This window comes from Pituophis catenifer, unplaced genomic scaffold (assembly GCF_029215685.1).
Source record: "Pituophis catenifer annectens isolate HBS135680 unplaced genomic scaffold, rPitCat1.0.hap2 SCAF_1, whole genome shotgun sequence".
Classification (NCBI taxonomy): domain Eukaryota; kingdom Metazoa; phylum Chordata; class Lepidosauria; order Squamata; family Colubridae; genus Pituophis; species Pituophis catenifer.
In genome coordinates this window covers 350972759-350985277 of record NW_027256881.1, presented here as the reverse complement: position 1 = coordinate 350985277, position 12519 = coordinate 350972759, and the positions used below count along the sequence as shown (strand labels likewise).

The 12519-nt window shown below is 43.4% G+C and overlaps 1 protein-coding gene across 1 annotated transcript in view; it reads right to left on the bottom strand.

Annotated features, from left to right (window-relative positions):
* Nucleotides 1-345: 345 nt before the first annotated feature.
* LOC139312952 (vomeronasal type-2 receptor 26-like) overlaps nt 346-12519 on the bottom strand; it is a gene marked incomplete at its 3' end in the record, with an annotated part of 53912 nt that continues 41738 nt past the window's right edge. Inside the window, exons 4-7 of the mRNA XM_070938190.1 lie at nt 7657-7778; nt 4846-5484; nt 2796-2870; nt 346-1143 (exon numbers count right to left, since the gene is read on the bottom strand). Of these exons, the coding sequence (XP_070794291.1) occupies nt 346-1143; nt 2796-2870; nt 4846-5484; nt 7657-7778 (1634 nt within the window). The remainder of the gene's footprint in view (nt 1144-2795; nt 2871-4845; nt 5485-7656; nt 7779-12519) is intronic.

Genomic DNA, 12519 nt, shown 5'->3' with positions numbered 1-12519 from the left:
AATTAAATTGAAAAGAATGGAATGAGAAAATGTCCTCCTTGAAATAATGAATACATCTTTAATAACTAGTTTTCCATCAACATCAGGCACTGGACAACAGGGGGATATTTTGAAGGCATGATAAACAAAAGGCTGGGTGATTGCTGTTGACCGCAGGTAAATTTTAACCAATTGTGGCATTTGATAAGGAATTTTTTAATGGAAAAATTCCTCTTTGAAGACATTATTTTTTTTTAGAAATCATCATATTCTAAACATGCCACGAAGAGAAATATAAATATAAAAAGCAGATCCCGGCATTAGTTAGACATTCTTGTTTCTTACAATATTTTCTCTACAATTCAGATCAGGCCTCAGCAGAATAATGTAGCATTTGGGGAAAAAAATACAGGCCAAGAGAGCAGCCCCAGAGGCCAAAATGGAGAAGATCTCCACAGTCACCATGGACTTCCCTTTGGTGCTCAGGTAGGTGGGGAGGAAGGAGACCCAGACACTGCAAAAGACCAGCATGCTAAAAGTAATGAACTTGGCTTCATTAAAACTATCAGGCAATTTCCTAGCTAGAAATGCCACTATGAAACTGACAAAGGCCAAAAATCCTAGGTAAGAGAGGACACAGTAAAACATTACAGCTGAGCCTTGCTTACATTCCAAGATGGTCTCTCCAAACAAGGAGTGGAAGTCCAAGTTTAGATATGGGGGAGAGGTTCCCAGCCAGGTGACGCAAAGGACTGCTTGGATCAGGGGACAGGCTATGACAATGGAGTTGGTCAGTGGTTTTCCTAAGAGTTTCCTTGTCTTGTTCCCTGGCTTGGTGGCCATGAAGGCCAAAACCACCATGACAGTCTTTGCCAACACAGAGGAAACTGCCAGGGAAAAGACGATGGCAAAGGCAGATTGTTGGAAGAGACAGGTGATCTTCCCTGGTTGACCAATGAAGAGGAAGGAGCAGAGGAAGCAAAACAGGAGGGAGATGAGGAGGATGTAGGTGAGATCTCGGTTGTTGGCCTTGACAATTGGTGTGTCATGATATTTATAGAAAATCAATAGGACTGCAGATGTGACCACTGAGAGGAAAAGAGCAAGAAAAACTAAGGTGTATCCCAGGGTGTCATGATAGGAAAGGAAGTGGATCTTCTTGGCAATGCATTGGTCCTTGTCCTTGTTAGGATATTGGTCTTCTGGGCAGGGTTCACAGTGAGCGGTATCTGAAATCAAGAGTCTTAGTTTAAGAATTTCTGGGGCATCTACCAAGCACATTATCTCTCCCGCATAACAGATACGTGTGTTGCCTTTCTGCTATTGCTTACCCACAAAGGGACTGATGAAAGAACCCAATGTGCCATTTATGGGGCATCAAAAAGAGCCAATCAGCCTTCATTTAAGAAGTCCTGGGGATAGAACTGGACCAGGATGCCCTACACACAATTACTCATGCGCTAGTCACTTCCTGTATTGCTGTCTACTTGGGGCTGCCCTTGAAGACCACTCAGAGGCTTCAGCTGGTGCAGAATGTGGCCGTGCGGGTTGTGATGGGAGGATCCCGATACGCCCATGTTACACCTCTCCTGCGTGACTTGCATTGGCTGCCGGTTGCCCTCCGGGTGAGATTCAAGGTGATGACCTATAAAGCCCTACATGGCTTGGGCCCAGGATATCTGTCAGACCATCTGCAACCAGCAACGGCTTCCCATCGCCCGGTGTGTTCTCACGGGGAGGGCCTACTCAGGGTGCCGTCGGCTAGACAATGTCGGCTGGGGACCCTCAGAAGTAGAGCTTTCTCTGTGGGCGCACCCACCCTTTGGAATCAACTCCCCCGGGGGCTCCGGTTGGCCCCCGACCTTCGCTCTTTCCGCCGTGAACTAAAAACATGGATGTTTAAATTGCCCAGCCTGGACTGATGGGGTTTTGATTTTTAATGTATTTTAATATGCATTTAATATGTATTTCAACATGTTTCTTACTTGGATTGAGATTGTATATCTTAATTGTTGTGAGCCGCCCTGAGTCCTATGGAGATAGGGTGGCATATAAATCTAATTAAAATAAAATAAATAAATAAAATAAATAGATTAGCCAGAGACAAGGATTTATGCAGTTCCAGCTATCCATTCACTGTGCACTTCATGAATATTGTGGCTTTCAGTCTGAGATTCCTGCCTGTTTTTTCTCCTATTTTATAATAGGACCCACAGAAGACTTTTAGATCTGTTTTCCAGGAATGTTGCTGTTTTTTTCTCTGTGTGTATATATTATCCGTGCCTCAACCTCTCTGCTTTGTATCTCAATCTGTTCATTCAGATGTTTTTTCCCTCCCTCCGGCTCTATCAAAGAGACATAGATAGATGAATGTCCTCTTTCCCTGGCAGGTGGATTTCCTCAGAGGTGGATAGTGCTGATGGAAGGAGCATATTCTGAATAATAAAAATGAAAGCATGGATCGCATGCCCCACTTCCTCAGGAAAGATTGAAAGGCGGTTTTTGCAATTAGATGTTAGAATAGGAGTGGAAATGCAAACTGGACATTTATCAATTCTGCCCTAAAGCTATCCTACATGGAACTGCTGAGGATCGGGAAAGGTGGCCTCTGTGGCCAAGGCAATTTATATCTGTAAACTGAAAAGTTTTGCTGAAAAATATGATTTCATGTCACTCTTATCAAAAAAGACAACAATAACAAAAATGACTTAAATAATGTCTTCTTTGATCCTGGAAGATGAACATTTGAAGTCTGCTCTACCTGTCTTGTTAGAAAAGGTCGCTTCTGGACAAGAGTCACACTGGTAGCAGCAAACCTGCTTGCCCTCTGGAACTCTTCTCCTCTCTCCTGCATGGCACCTCTTCCTTCCACACCTGGCAATGGGGATCGTCTGAAAGAGAAAAGAGAAACACTTGAGAAAGAGCCAGGTGGCACAGTGGACTAAGTGCTGTTAAAGTAGCACTTAAGTTGCCAGCTGCCTGCAATTACTGCAAGTTCAAATCTCACCAGGCTCAAGGTTGCCTCAGCATTCCATCCTTTCTGAGGTAGGTAAAATGAGGACCCAGATTGTGGGGGCAATAAACTGACTTTGTATAAATATACAAAAGCATGAAGGCTATTGCTTAAGGCATTGTAAGCCGTCCTGAGTCTCCGGAGAAGGGCAGCATATAAATCAATTTTTTTAAAAAAAAGATGACCTAAGCAAGGAACCTGCTGCATTCATTCTTTCCCCTATTCCTATTTCCCTTCCTTGTTCCTACTTCTATGTTCAGATTCTCTTCTAAAGAAATAGTTTGCCACCGTCTATCAGAACTCAAGAACAGTCCTGAGGTAATCAGGCCAGGGGCATTCCTGACACACCCATGGATGTGGGAGATTGCATCTGGAATCTCAGCCTGCAGAGGAAGGGTTGTGATGGGACTACAGCATTTCTAAAAGAAAGAACCATGAGAATACAACTGAGTGGAAATGGTCGATGGAAATCATTGTTGCCTGTTGTAATTGCATCCTGCATTTCAAGCAGGAATCATTCCCAAGCCTAAACCTTTGTGGAATGACATAAATCAGAGCTTAAATGTGTTACATTCAGAGCAGATTTTTCATGAAACAACTGCCCTAATTTTTGACTCAATTGATTATTTTATAAGTTAGGAAGGTGTTCTGCATCTCAGGAAGAGAATGAATCTCTCTCTGAATGTACAACATTTCCCTGCAGCTCACCTTTGTGGCCCAGATGATTCCATCAGAGTTAATGGTGAAATCTTGGCCTGGGGGAGCCTCAGGATTTACTTGCCCAATCTTCATGGGGAGAAAAGATTGATTGGGGAAGAAAACCCAGTTGAGAAGGTCATAACGAGCAGATCCCAGTCCATCTTCTGAGAAGGAGACCTCATCTCCAGCACTATTGTTGAACTGCACATTGCTCAAATAAGCAAGGATCTGAAAGAAAGGAGACCTTTTGAAATAGGAGTATTTGGGCTATACCTGAGGAATCTGGTATGTTGAACTCTGAAACTAAGTTATGAAACTAACTCCTTATGAAATTTCTCCTTAGTTCTAGGTTGCTTACCTCCTTTGTTAGTTTCCATCCATTATTAATCAGAAGCTCTTTTCACACAGCGAGCTGTGTGAAAAAAAATGCCTTTGAAAGCTTCTGGCGATCCCAGCTGACTTGCCTGATTACCAGAAGCTTCTAAAAAGATTTTTTTCTGCAACCTCTTCGGCCGAAGAGGCTGTAGAAAAAAAAAAAGGCTTTAAAAGCCTCTGGCGATCCCAGCTGACTTGCCTGATCACCAGAAGCTTTTGAAAGCATTTTTTTCTGCAACCTCTTCGGCCAAAGAGGTTGTAGAAAAAATGCTCTTAAAAGTAAAAAAAAAAAAAAGTTGGCCACGCCCACCCAGTCACATTAACCCCCACCACCACCAAGCCACGCCCACAGAACCACTAGTAACAAATTTTAGATTCCACCCCTGGTTAATATCATGGCCCAGAGGATCCTTGCTTGCCCTCTCCCCTCTTTGGAGGAGCTCTACAGGGTTCTTAAACTTTCTTAAAGATCCATCTCATCCTGGGCACCCTTTTTTTTTTGAACTATTACAATCTGGCAGATGGTACAGGACAATAAAAACAAGGACAAAGAGGCTGAAAAACAGCTTTTGTACCAGAACAGTAACTATATTAAATTCTACTGTATTTAGTTAGTTAAACTAAACTAAACTAAACTAAACTAAACTAAACTAAACTAAACTAAACTAAACTAAACTAAACTAAACTAAACTAAACTAAACTAAACTAAACTGAAGAAATTCATATGGGAGCTTCCAGTTAAAGTGTCTGTGGACTGAGTTAAAAGCCATAGAAATTACCTGCCATGACTGAACATCTGAGATCCTCTTTCCAAGCCTCATCATGGTCGGTCGAACTCTGGATCCATCCATTGCATGTAAAGTGTGTGCCAGAGCATAAATGGCATTGTAGACATTGTAACTTTCTCCTGTCATTCTTTTTTCAATAGTGTAATTGGGCACATTCTGCAGATTCTCCTTTCCTGTACATTGTTTTTCTCCCTTTGGAGGGATCTTTCCTGATTTATGGATCTTGCAGTCAAAGACTATTTCCCACCATAGAGGGAGAAAGACATCTCCTTGGGGGTTCAAGGGGTCTAAAGACAGGAGGAAGTGGCTGAATTCAGAGACATCCCTGGAGTGGTCCCTAAAATGCAGAGCCCCATGATAAAGCTTTACCAATTGCAATGTGTATTCAGATTCTTCTATGCCAAGTTTCCAATGGGAAGTGAAGATGAAAACTTTCCTAAATGATACTTTCCTGTATTCTTCAAAAAAACGTACTGCGCTTATTACAGTGGCTGTAACAACAGTGTCACCAAACATAATAAACACATCTACTTTAGACCACGTGCGGAAATTGGCAACAATCTTGCTCAGAGTGGTTTTAAAATCACTCAATTCCAGCATTTCAGTGAAGGCCAGGCAGATCTCCTTCTCCTGGAGCATTGGAGTCAGAGTTGAGATGAAAACTTCTCCCCTGTCATCTTCAGGGGCCAGAAGACCAACCCAGTTCCACTGGAAATACAGGAGCAGCTGAACTAAACCCACATACTGAGGAGATTCCTTGGGATTAATCCGGAAGAAGGAAGGATAAACTCTTCTCTCTCCCTGAGGTAACTCAAAGCCAACACCCAGCTGGAGAAAAAGAGATTCTCTTTTCAAAGACAAAGTAAAAGTTTTACAGGTGAAACTCGAAAAATTAGAATATCGTGCAAAAGTTCATTTATTTCAGTAATGCAACTTAAAAGGTGGAACTAATATATGAGATAGACTCATTACATGCAAAGCAAAATAGTTCAAGCCTTGATTTGTCATAATTTTGATGATTATGGCTTACAGCTCATGAAAACCCCAAATTCACAATCTCAGAAAATTAGAATATTATATGAAATCAATAAAACAAGGATTGTACATAGAACAATATCGGACCTCTGAAAAGTATAAGCATGAATATGTACTCAGTACTTGGTTTGGGCCCCTTTTGCATCAATTACTGCCTCAATGCGGCGTGGCATGGATGCTATCAGCCTCTGGCACTGCTGAGGTGTTATGGAAGACCAGGATGCTTCAATAGCGGACTTCAACTCTTCTGCATTGTTCGGTCTCATGTCTCTCACCTTTTTTCTTGGCAATGCCCCATAGATTCTCTATGGGGCTCAGGTCAGGCAAGTTTGCTGGCCAATCAAGCAAAGTAATCCCATGGTCACTGAACCAGGTTTTGGTACTTTTGGCAGTGTGGGCAGGTGCCAGGTCCTGCTAGAAAATGAAGTCAGCATCCCCATAAAGCTCATCTGCGGAAGGAAGCATGAAGTGCTCCAAAATCTCCTGTAGACGGCTGCGTTGACCCTGGACTTAATGAAGCACAGTGGACCAACACCAGCAGATGACATGGCTCCCCAAATCAACACAGACTGTGGAAACTTCACACTGGACTTCAAGCATCTTGCAGTGTGTGCCTCTCCATTCTTCCTCCAGACTCTGGGTCCTTGGTTTCCAAATGAGATGCAAAAGTTGCTCTCATCAGAAAAGAGGACTTTGGACCACTGAGCAACAGACCAGTTCTTTTTTTCTTTAGCCCAGGTAAGACGCTTCTGATGTTGTTTGTTGTTCAGGAGCAGCTTGATGAAGAATACGACATTTGAAGCCCATGTCCAGGATCCATCTGTGTGTGGTGGCTCTTGATGCACTGACTCCAGCCTCAGTCCACTCCTTGTGAAAGTCGCCAACACTTTTGAATGGCCTTTTCCTGACAATCCTCTCCAGACTGCGGTTATCCCTGCTGCTTGTGCACCTTTTTCTTCCACACTTTTCCCTTCCACATAACTTTCTATTAATGTGCTTTGATACAGCACTTTGGGAACATCCAACTTCTTTTGCAATTACCTTTTGAGGCTTTCCCTCCTTATGGAGGATGTCAATGATGGTTTTCTGCACAACTGTCAGGTCAGCAGTCTTTCCCATGATTGTGATTCTTACTGAACCAGACTGAGAGACCATTTAAAGGCTCAGGAACCCTTTGCAGGTGTTATGGCTTAATTAGCTGATTAGAGTGGGACACTTTGAGCCTAGAATATTGAACCTTTTCACAATATTCTAATTTTCTGAGATTGTGAATTTGGGGTTTTCATGAGCTGTAAGCCATAATCATCAAAAGTATGACAAATCAAGGCTTGAACTATCTCGCTTTGCATGTAATGAATCTATCTCATATATTAGTTTCACCTTTTAAGTTGCATTACTGAAATAAATGAACTTTTGCACGATATTCTAATTTTTCGAGTTTCACCTGTATGTTGACTTTAATAGTGACCATTGTGTGGTTAATGGCCCTCCAGTCAGACTGACTCACTTTGACTGGAAAACTTCATCTTCTTCCCTTCTTAACCATTTTTATTGGTCGTCAGAAGACAAGAGAGGAAACCAACAACCCAATACAGAGAATCAATGGCACTAAAATGATGGCTACCCTTTAATAAAGGATAATCTAAGAGTCACAAACTCATTATATGCCCCCACATCACAAAAAACTACTTTTAGCTTCATCTTTGGCTTCTGTGTGTGCTTTTGATCTTTGTCTATTCCATACTGTGTCCAGTGGAGGTCTCTTACCTGTGGGAGCTTAAAGATGCTGAAGATGGAGGCCATCTGCCTTGAGAATTTGGCACTGAGATCACCAATGACCGACAGCAAAGTATCCTGCAGGTTACATTTGTACCCTGGAACCACTTGGCCTTGTGAGGAGAGCATGGAGAGGCTGTTTAAGGAAATAAATATCTCCCTCTGGAAATGGCCATAGATGTGGAAGCCAAGGGTGATGTTGGGGAGCAGAAGAAAATCCTTATTGACCTCGGAGACAGCAAACATCAATGCAAGGAATTGCTGGTAGTTACTGGTGGTGAATCTGTAGTGAGAAAAACATTGGAGAACATGACAGGAAAGCTTGTGCATGGCTGTAGAATTTGCTTCACTGTTTGGGGGGACCTTTGAGGGCAGAAACTCCCAAATTTCATTGGGTTGGGGTTTTTCCCCCCAAAGGATTTCCCTTGGATAAACTTCGATGTCTTTGTGAGAAAGGAGAGAAACCTTTTCATAGATATCATGGACGTGACTGTTTGATACTCTCTATCATCCCTGCCATATTCACTTTCCTGCAGTAGCTGAAATCCTTTCCAACTGCTCCCGTTTCAATGTAATTCTTTAACGTCTCTCTTGGAGCAACTTCTTCAGGTGGGGTAAAGATTGCTGAGCACAGGACTACAGTTAGATCACCTCATAGATTTACTGAAGGCCATTATTCATCAGCAATGCTGATTCTAACACTGAGAGGAATTTTTGTTAACTCCTGAACACTTGAAGAGTGTTGGACTTTTATTTGAATTTTCTACCAGAAGTTTCTGTTCAGATTAATATTATAATTTGACTTCTTCACTAGGCCAGCATAGCTTCCCCCTTCATTTTTCGTGTTTATCATCTTCCTGATGAAGAGATTAAGAATTCCAGCCCATTTTAAGAACTTGCTAATTTATGGAGAAAAGCACAAGATGTGCACTACACCAGGACAGTCCAAATATTAGAAGTATTTCTGAAGAAAGTCTCTGAATTTAAAGCAAAGAAACAATCTATCTGCATGTCTCTCCTTCAGCTGAAACTTACAAATTCTCTGGATGGCAATTCAGTGTTTTAAAGTCAAAGAGATGAGACGTTCCAATGGTTCCCAAGGGCAAATTCCCACCAATAATGAGATCACCAGGCCTGTAGATACTTTCCTCTAACTGGATATAATCCCTGAACACACATATGGTTTGCAGCCCTTTTGCTGTAATTGCAGCCAGGAGCCAGAAGAGCAGCAGAAGCATCAGAAGTAGCATGATTTCTGCCCGGTCATTCTTATAACCTTCCCTCCTAGAACAGAAACCAAGGTTTATGCAGAAACTGATTTGAAGTTCTTGAAATCTCACTGGTTCTTTAGCAGATCAGACACTACCTGTGCCACCTGGATGGCCTCAGGACAAATTTATATCAACCATGCTTCCTCTTACCTGTGTTTGGGCTGTGACTATGGAGGAAACAAAGGCATGTGAGACTCTTCAAACCCAGGAATGAGCTCTTTGCAAGGCAGGCTAAGGTGACATGATCTGCCCCCCATCTGGAGAACTTCGAGATATTTTTTAAAGCAGGTTTTATCCTGGAAGATCTTTGTGTCTGGAAATCCACAGGGGATAAATGAAGAATGACTGTTCTTCTGATAATTGCAGGGAAAAGCCATTGACCTGTCCCCTTAGCAACAGCTTCTCTTCATGCAGCAGAATGGAAAACATCTTTGTGTCTCTTGTAATTCTCAGAGCAGATGGAGTCATGGGGAAATTGTGTTGTTGACCTACATGGAAGTGACCACTGCGCTCAAGATGGATTTTGGCTTATGCCCTAGTTTGGTCAGATCATATGAGGGATACTTGGGAATAGTGGCACAAGGCAGAAATGTAACTTGAGGAACAATCTCAGGATATTAACTGCATTTTTGGGGGCAAGACAAAATTTATGTTGCTGTAGCCTGATTGTCATCCAGGTGTCTCTTTTGGTCTTTTGGGGTGCTGCTCCCCAAATTGCCAGGTCTAAAATTCTTTTCCTGAAGATTCATTCACAGGACCAGTTGGGATCGTTACTATTGTACCAGCCTCCCTGCTGCCTAGCAACCTTTATGTCTGGGCCTCTGGAGAGCATTTCACAGTTGACTGTGGATGGCTTGCCCCTCTCCTCCCAGCCACTCCTGTCCTTGCCCGGCTCTCCTTAGGCCATTTTGGCAGCTTGGTGCTCTTCTTACTGCCCCCCTCCCCCCTTCCAGCAAGCGAGATCGGTGCAGGCAAGACCCCAAGGGAGCTCTGACAAGGCACTCAGAGGGAGGGGATGGAGTTATAAACAGGCGGCCAAGCTAAGTGCCTGAAGGACCCCATCTGTCAGTGGGAGTCCAGGCGCCTCAATGGCTGGTGAGTGAGGCCTCAGCTGGACTGCTCAGCAGACAATGGGCTTTGCAGGCCAATCTAGCGCCTGGAGCCAGTTCTGCCCTGAGGAGGCTGGGGGTGTCACTGGGGCTCCTGCAAAGAGGGGCTCAGGCTTTGTCCCTGTGCAGCATCATGATACACGAGCTGCTGCAGGCACTGAGTGGCTACCCGGGCAGCCTCTTCATGGGCAGTGGCTTGCAGGTAGGCCCTCCCTCTCTCCATGGGCCCAGCTCAGCACCCTTCCTCCTCCTCCCCCTCCCCCAGAGATGTCTCCAGAGCTTCCACCATTGCTGCACCCAAGTGAGGCTGCCCTCCTGACTTGCGTCTGCTGCCTGGGCATGCTCTACATCCGCCTGCATGAGTTCATAGATCGTTTATCCAAGCACGCCTGGCCACTGCTGCTGCTGCCCATTGCCATGCCATAGGTTCACCCTTCTAGGCCTGCATGATGGACTGTGGCACTGGTTGAGCCCAGAGACACAAAAGAGCAAGAGGGAGAAATGGGCAGCTGGGCATGTGGTTGACAGTTGGCTTCCAACACCGGAGAGGGTGAGGAAGGGAAGTGGCTGGGCTGCCGCTTCCTTTCAGTGAGTCACATGCAGTGAGACAAGGCTCCTTTTGCCATTTCTTCCCCCCTTGCTGGGCATGGAAGGGCTTTCTGACCCCCATGTAGCCACCATCCACCTTTATTGAGGCAATTTGGGGGTGGATCCTTTATTGATGCAATTTGGGGGTGGCAGATGAGGAGGACTGGGGCAGGGGAGAAAGAGTATTCCCAACTCGCAGGCTGACTGCCTTCTTCCTGGCAACTCTTTCTCTACTTTTCGGGGTCGGCAGCCAAAGATGAGGTTTTTGTGGGCCGAAGAACTTGCCTCACCACCGCCCAGATGCCCTCACTTCCCCGAAACATTGCTTTGCCTACTTAATTTCCAGCTCCGTCACGTTTCTCACCATTGTGTGCAGGGAAACAATAGTGTGTGGGACTAAAGAAAACAAAAGTTCAATAAATCAATTCCATCTTCTCACGAAAAAAGATCTCATGAAGTTGGAATTGAGTAATTTCTTTTAGTCCCACGAACTTCTTTCTCTGAACAAGAGAGAAACGCAAGAGAGAAATGCGACGGAGCTGGAAATCAGGTAGGCAAAGAAACGCTTGGGAGAAGCAAGGGCATCTGGGTGGTGGTGGGTGGGGCAAGCTCTGTGGCCCTGGGCTGCAATGGAGAAACAGGAAAGGGAGTGTCCAGAGTGAGGGAAGGAGGCCTCTTTCACTGCTTTCCTCCTCCCCTTGTGCTGGCCGCTCCATTTCCCATTTCTCCATTGCAGTGCAGTGCCCAGAACCCTTTGATAGTGGGGTGCAGGGATTTAACAACCGTTGGAATTGGAAAATTGTCAGGAGGTGTTGGGATTCCTAATATAACAAAGATGATTCGAAGTGGAACTTTACAATTTTTTTACAGCAGAGCAGCAGCCATCGCGGCTGCCAAGGCTGGGGCAGTTTCAGGAAGAGAGAAAGGAACGACAGTGAACTGGATCAGTGAGAGAACTTTATTTTTTAAAAAAAATGATACAAAGAACAACCTTTAGAAAGATTTGGAAATTGGAGGCTGAGAGCAAGAGAGGAAAAGTGGTGAATGAATTGAGAGCAGGTTTTTTTCTTCTTTTTACCCAATTATTCAATTTGAAAGACTTAAGCCTTTTACTTTCACTATTGACGGGGACTGGATTGAAAGTGAGCCAATTAGCATTGTTAACGTTGCAAACTTTGCCCTTTTAAAAGAAAACAACTGAAGAGATTGGCTTGTTTGTTCAACTGGAAGCTTTTTTCTTTTTAATTTTGTATTAATTTTAAATGGAAATTTGGATTCTTAAACAGGAGAGATAGGATAGTGTTTATTACTGCCACCTACTGGTAAAGATATTTTGTTTCTAAGTTTCTTTAAGTAACAGCCAGAGATACATGGTAGCCATAATAAAGTGACTCCATACTGGTATGCTAATGAGAGTGAGAACATCTGAGAAAATGGATTATCTGTATTGTTTACACAGGTGTTTCTCTTGAACTTGCTGAACAGGAGTCCAGAAATATTATTGATGGCTTTGGTCTTTTTTTGAGCTGCTATTTGCTTTTCTTTTGTCACTTTTTAATCAGTGGCCTTTAAGAAATCACTCTCTGAATGCTTTTCAGATATAAATCCATCTGAAGGACTTTTTTTTTCTTATTCAATTTTTTTTATCTGAGTTTTTTTTTTGGGGGGGTTGTTGCTTCTGCTTTTTTCCTATATTTCTTGTTTTTATTTTATTTTTATTATTTTTGGGATTCACATATAACTGTATTGGATTAAGGCACTCAAGAGCCTGAAGATTTTAGTATCCAGCCTTTTGTTATACTCCTTTATATTTTTTCTCTTGGGTTTTTTTTTTTAAATTTTTGTTCTTGCCTCCTTTTTTCTTCTTTGGGCTTATATCTGAAGGA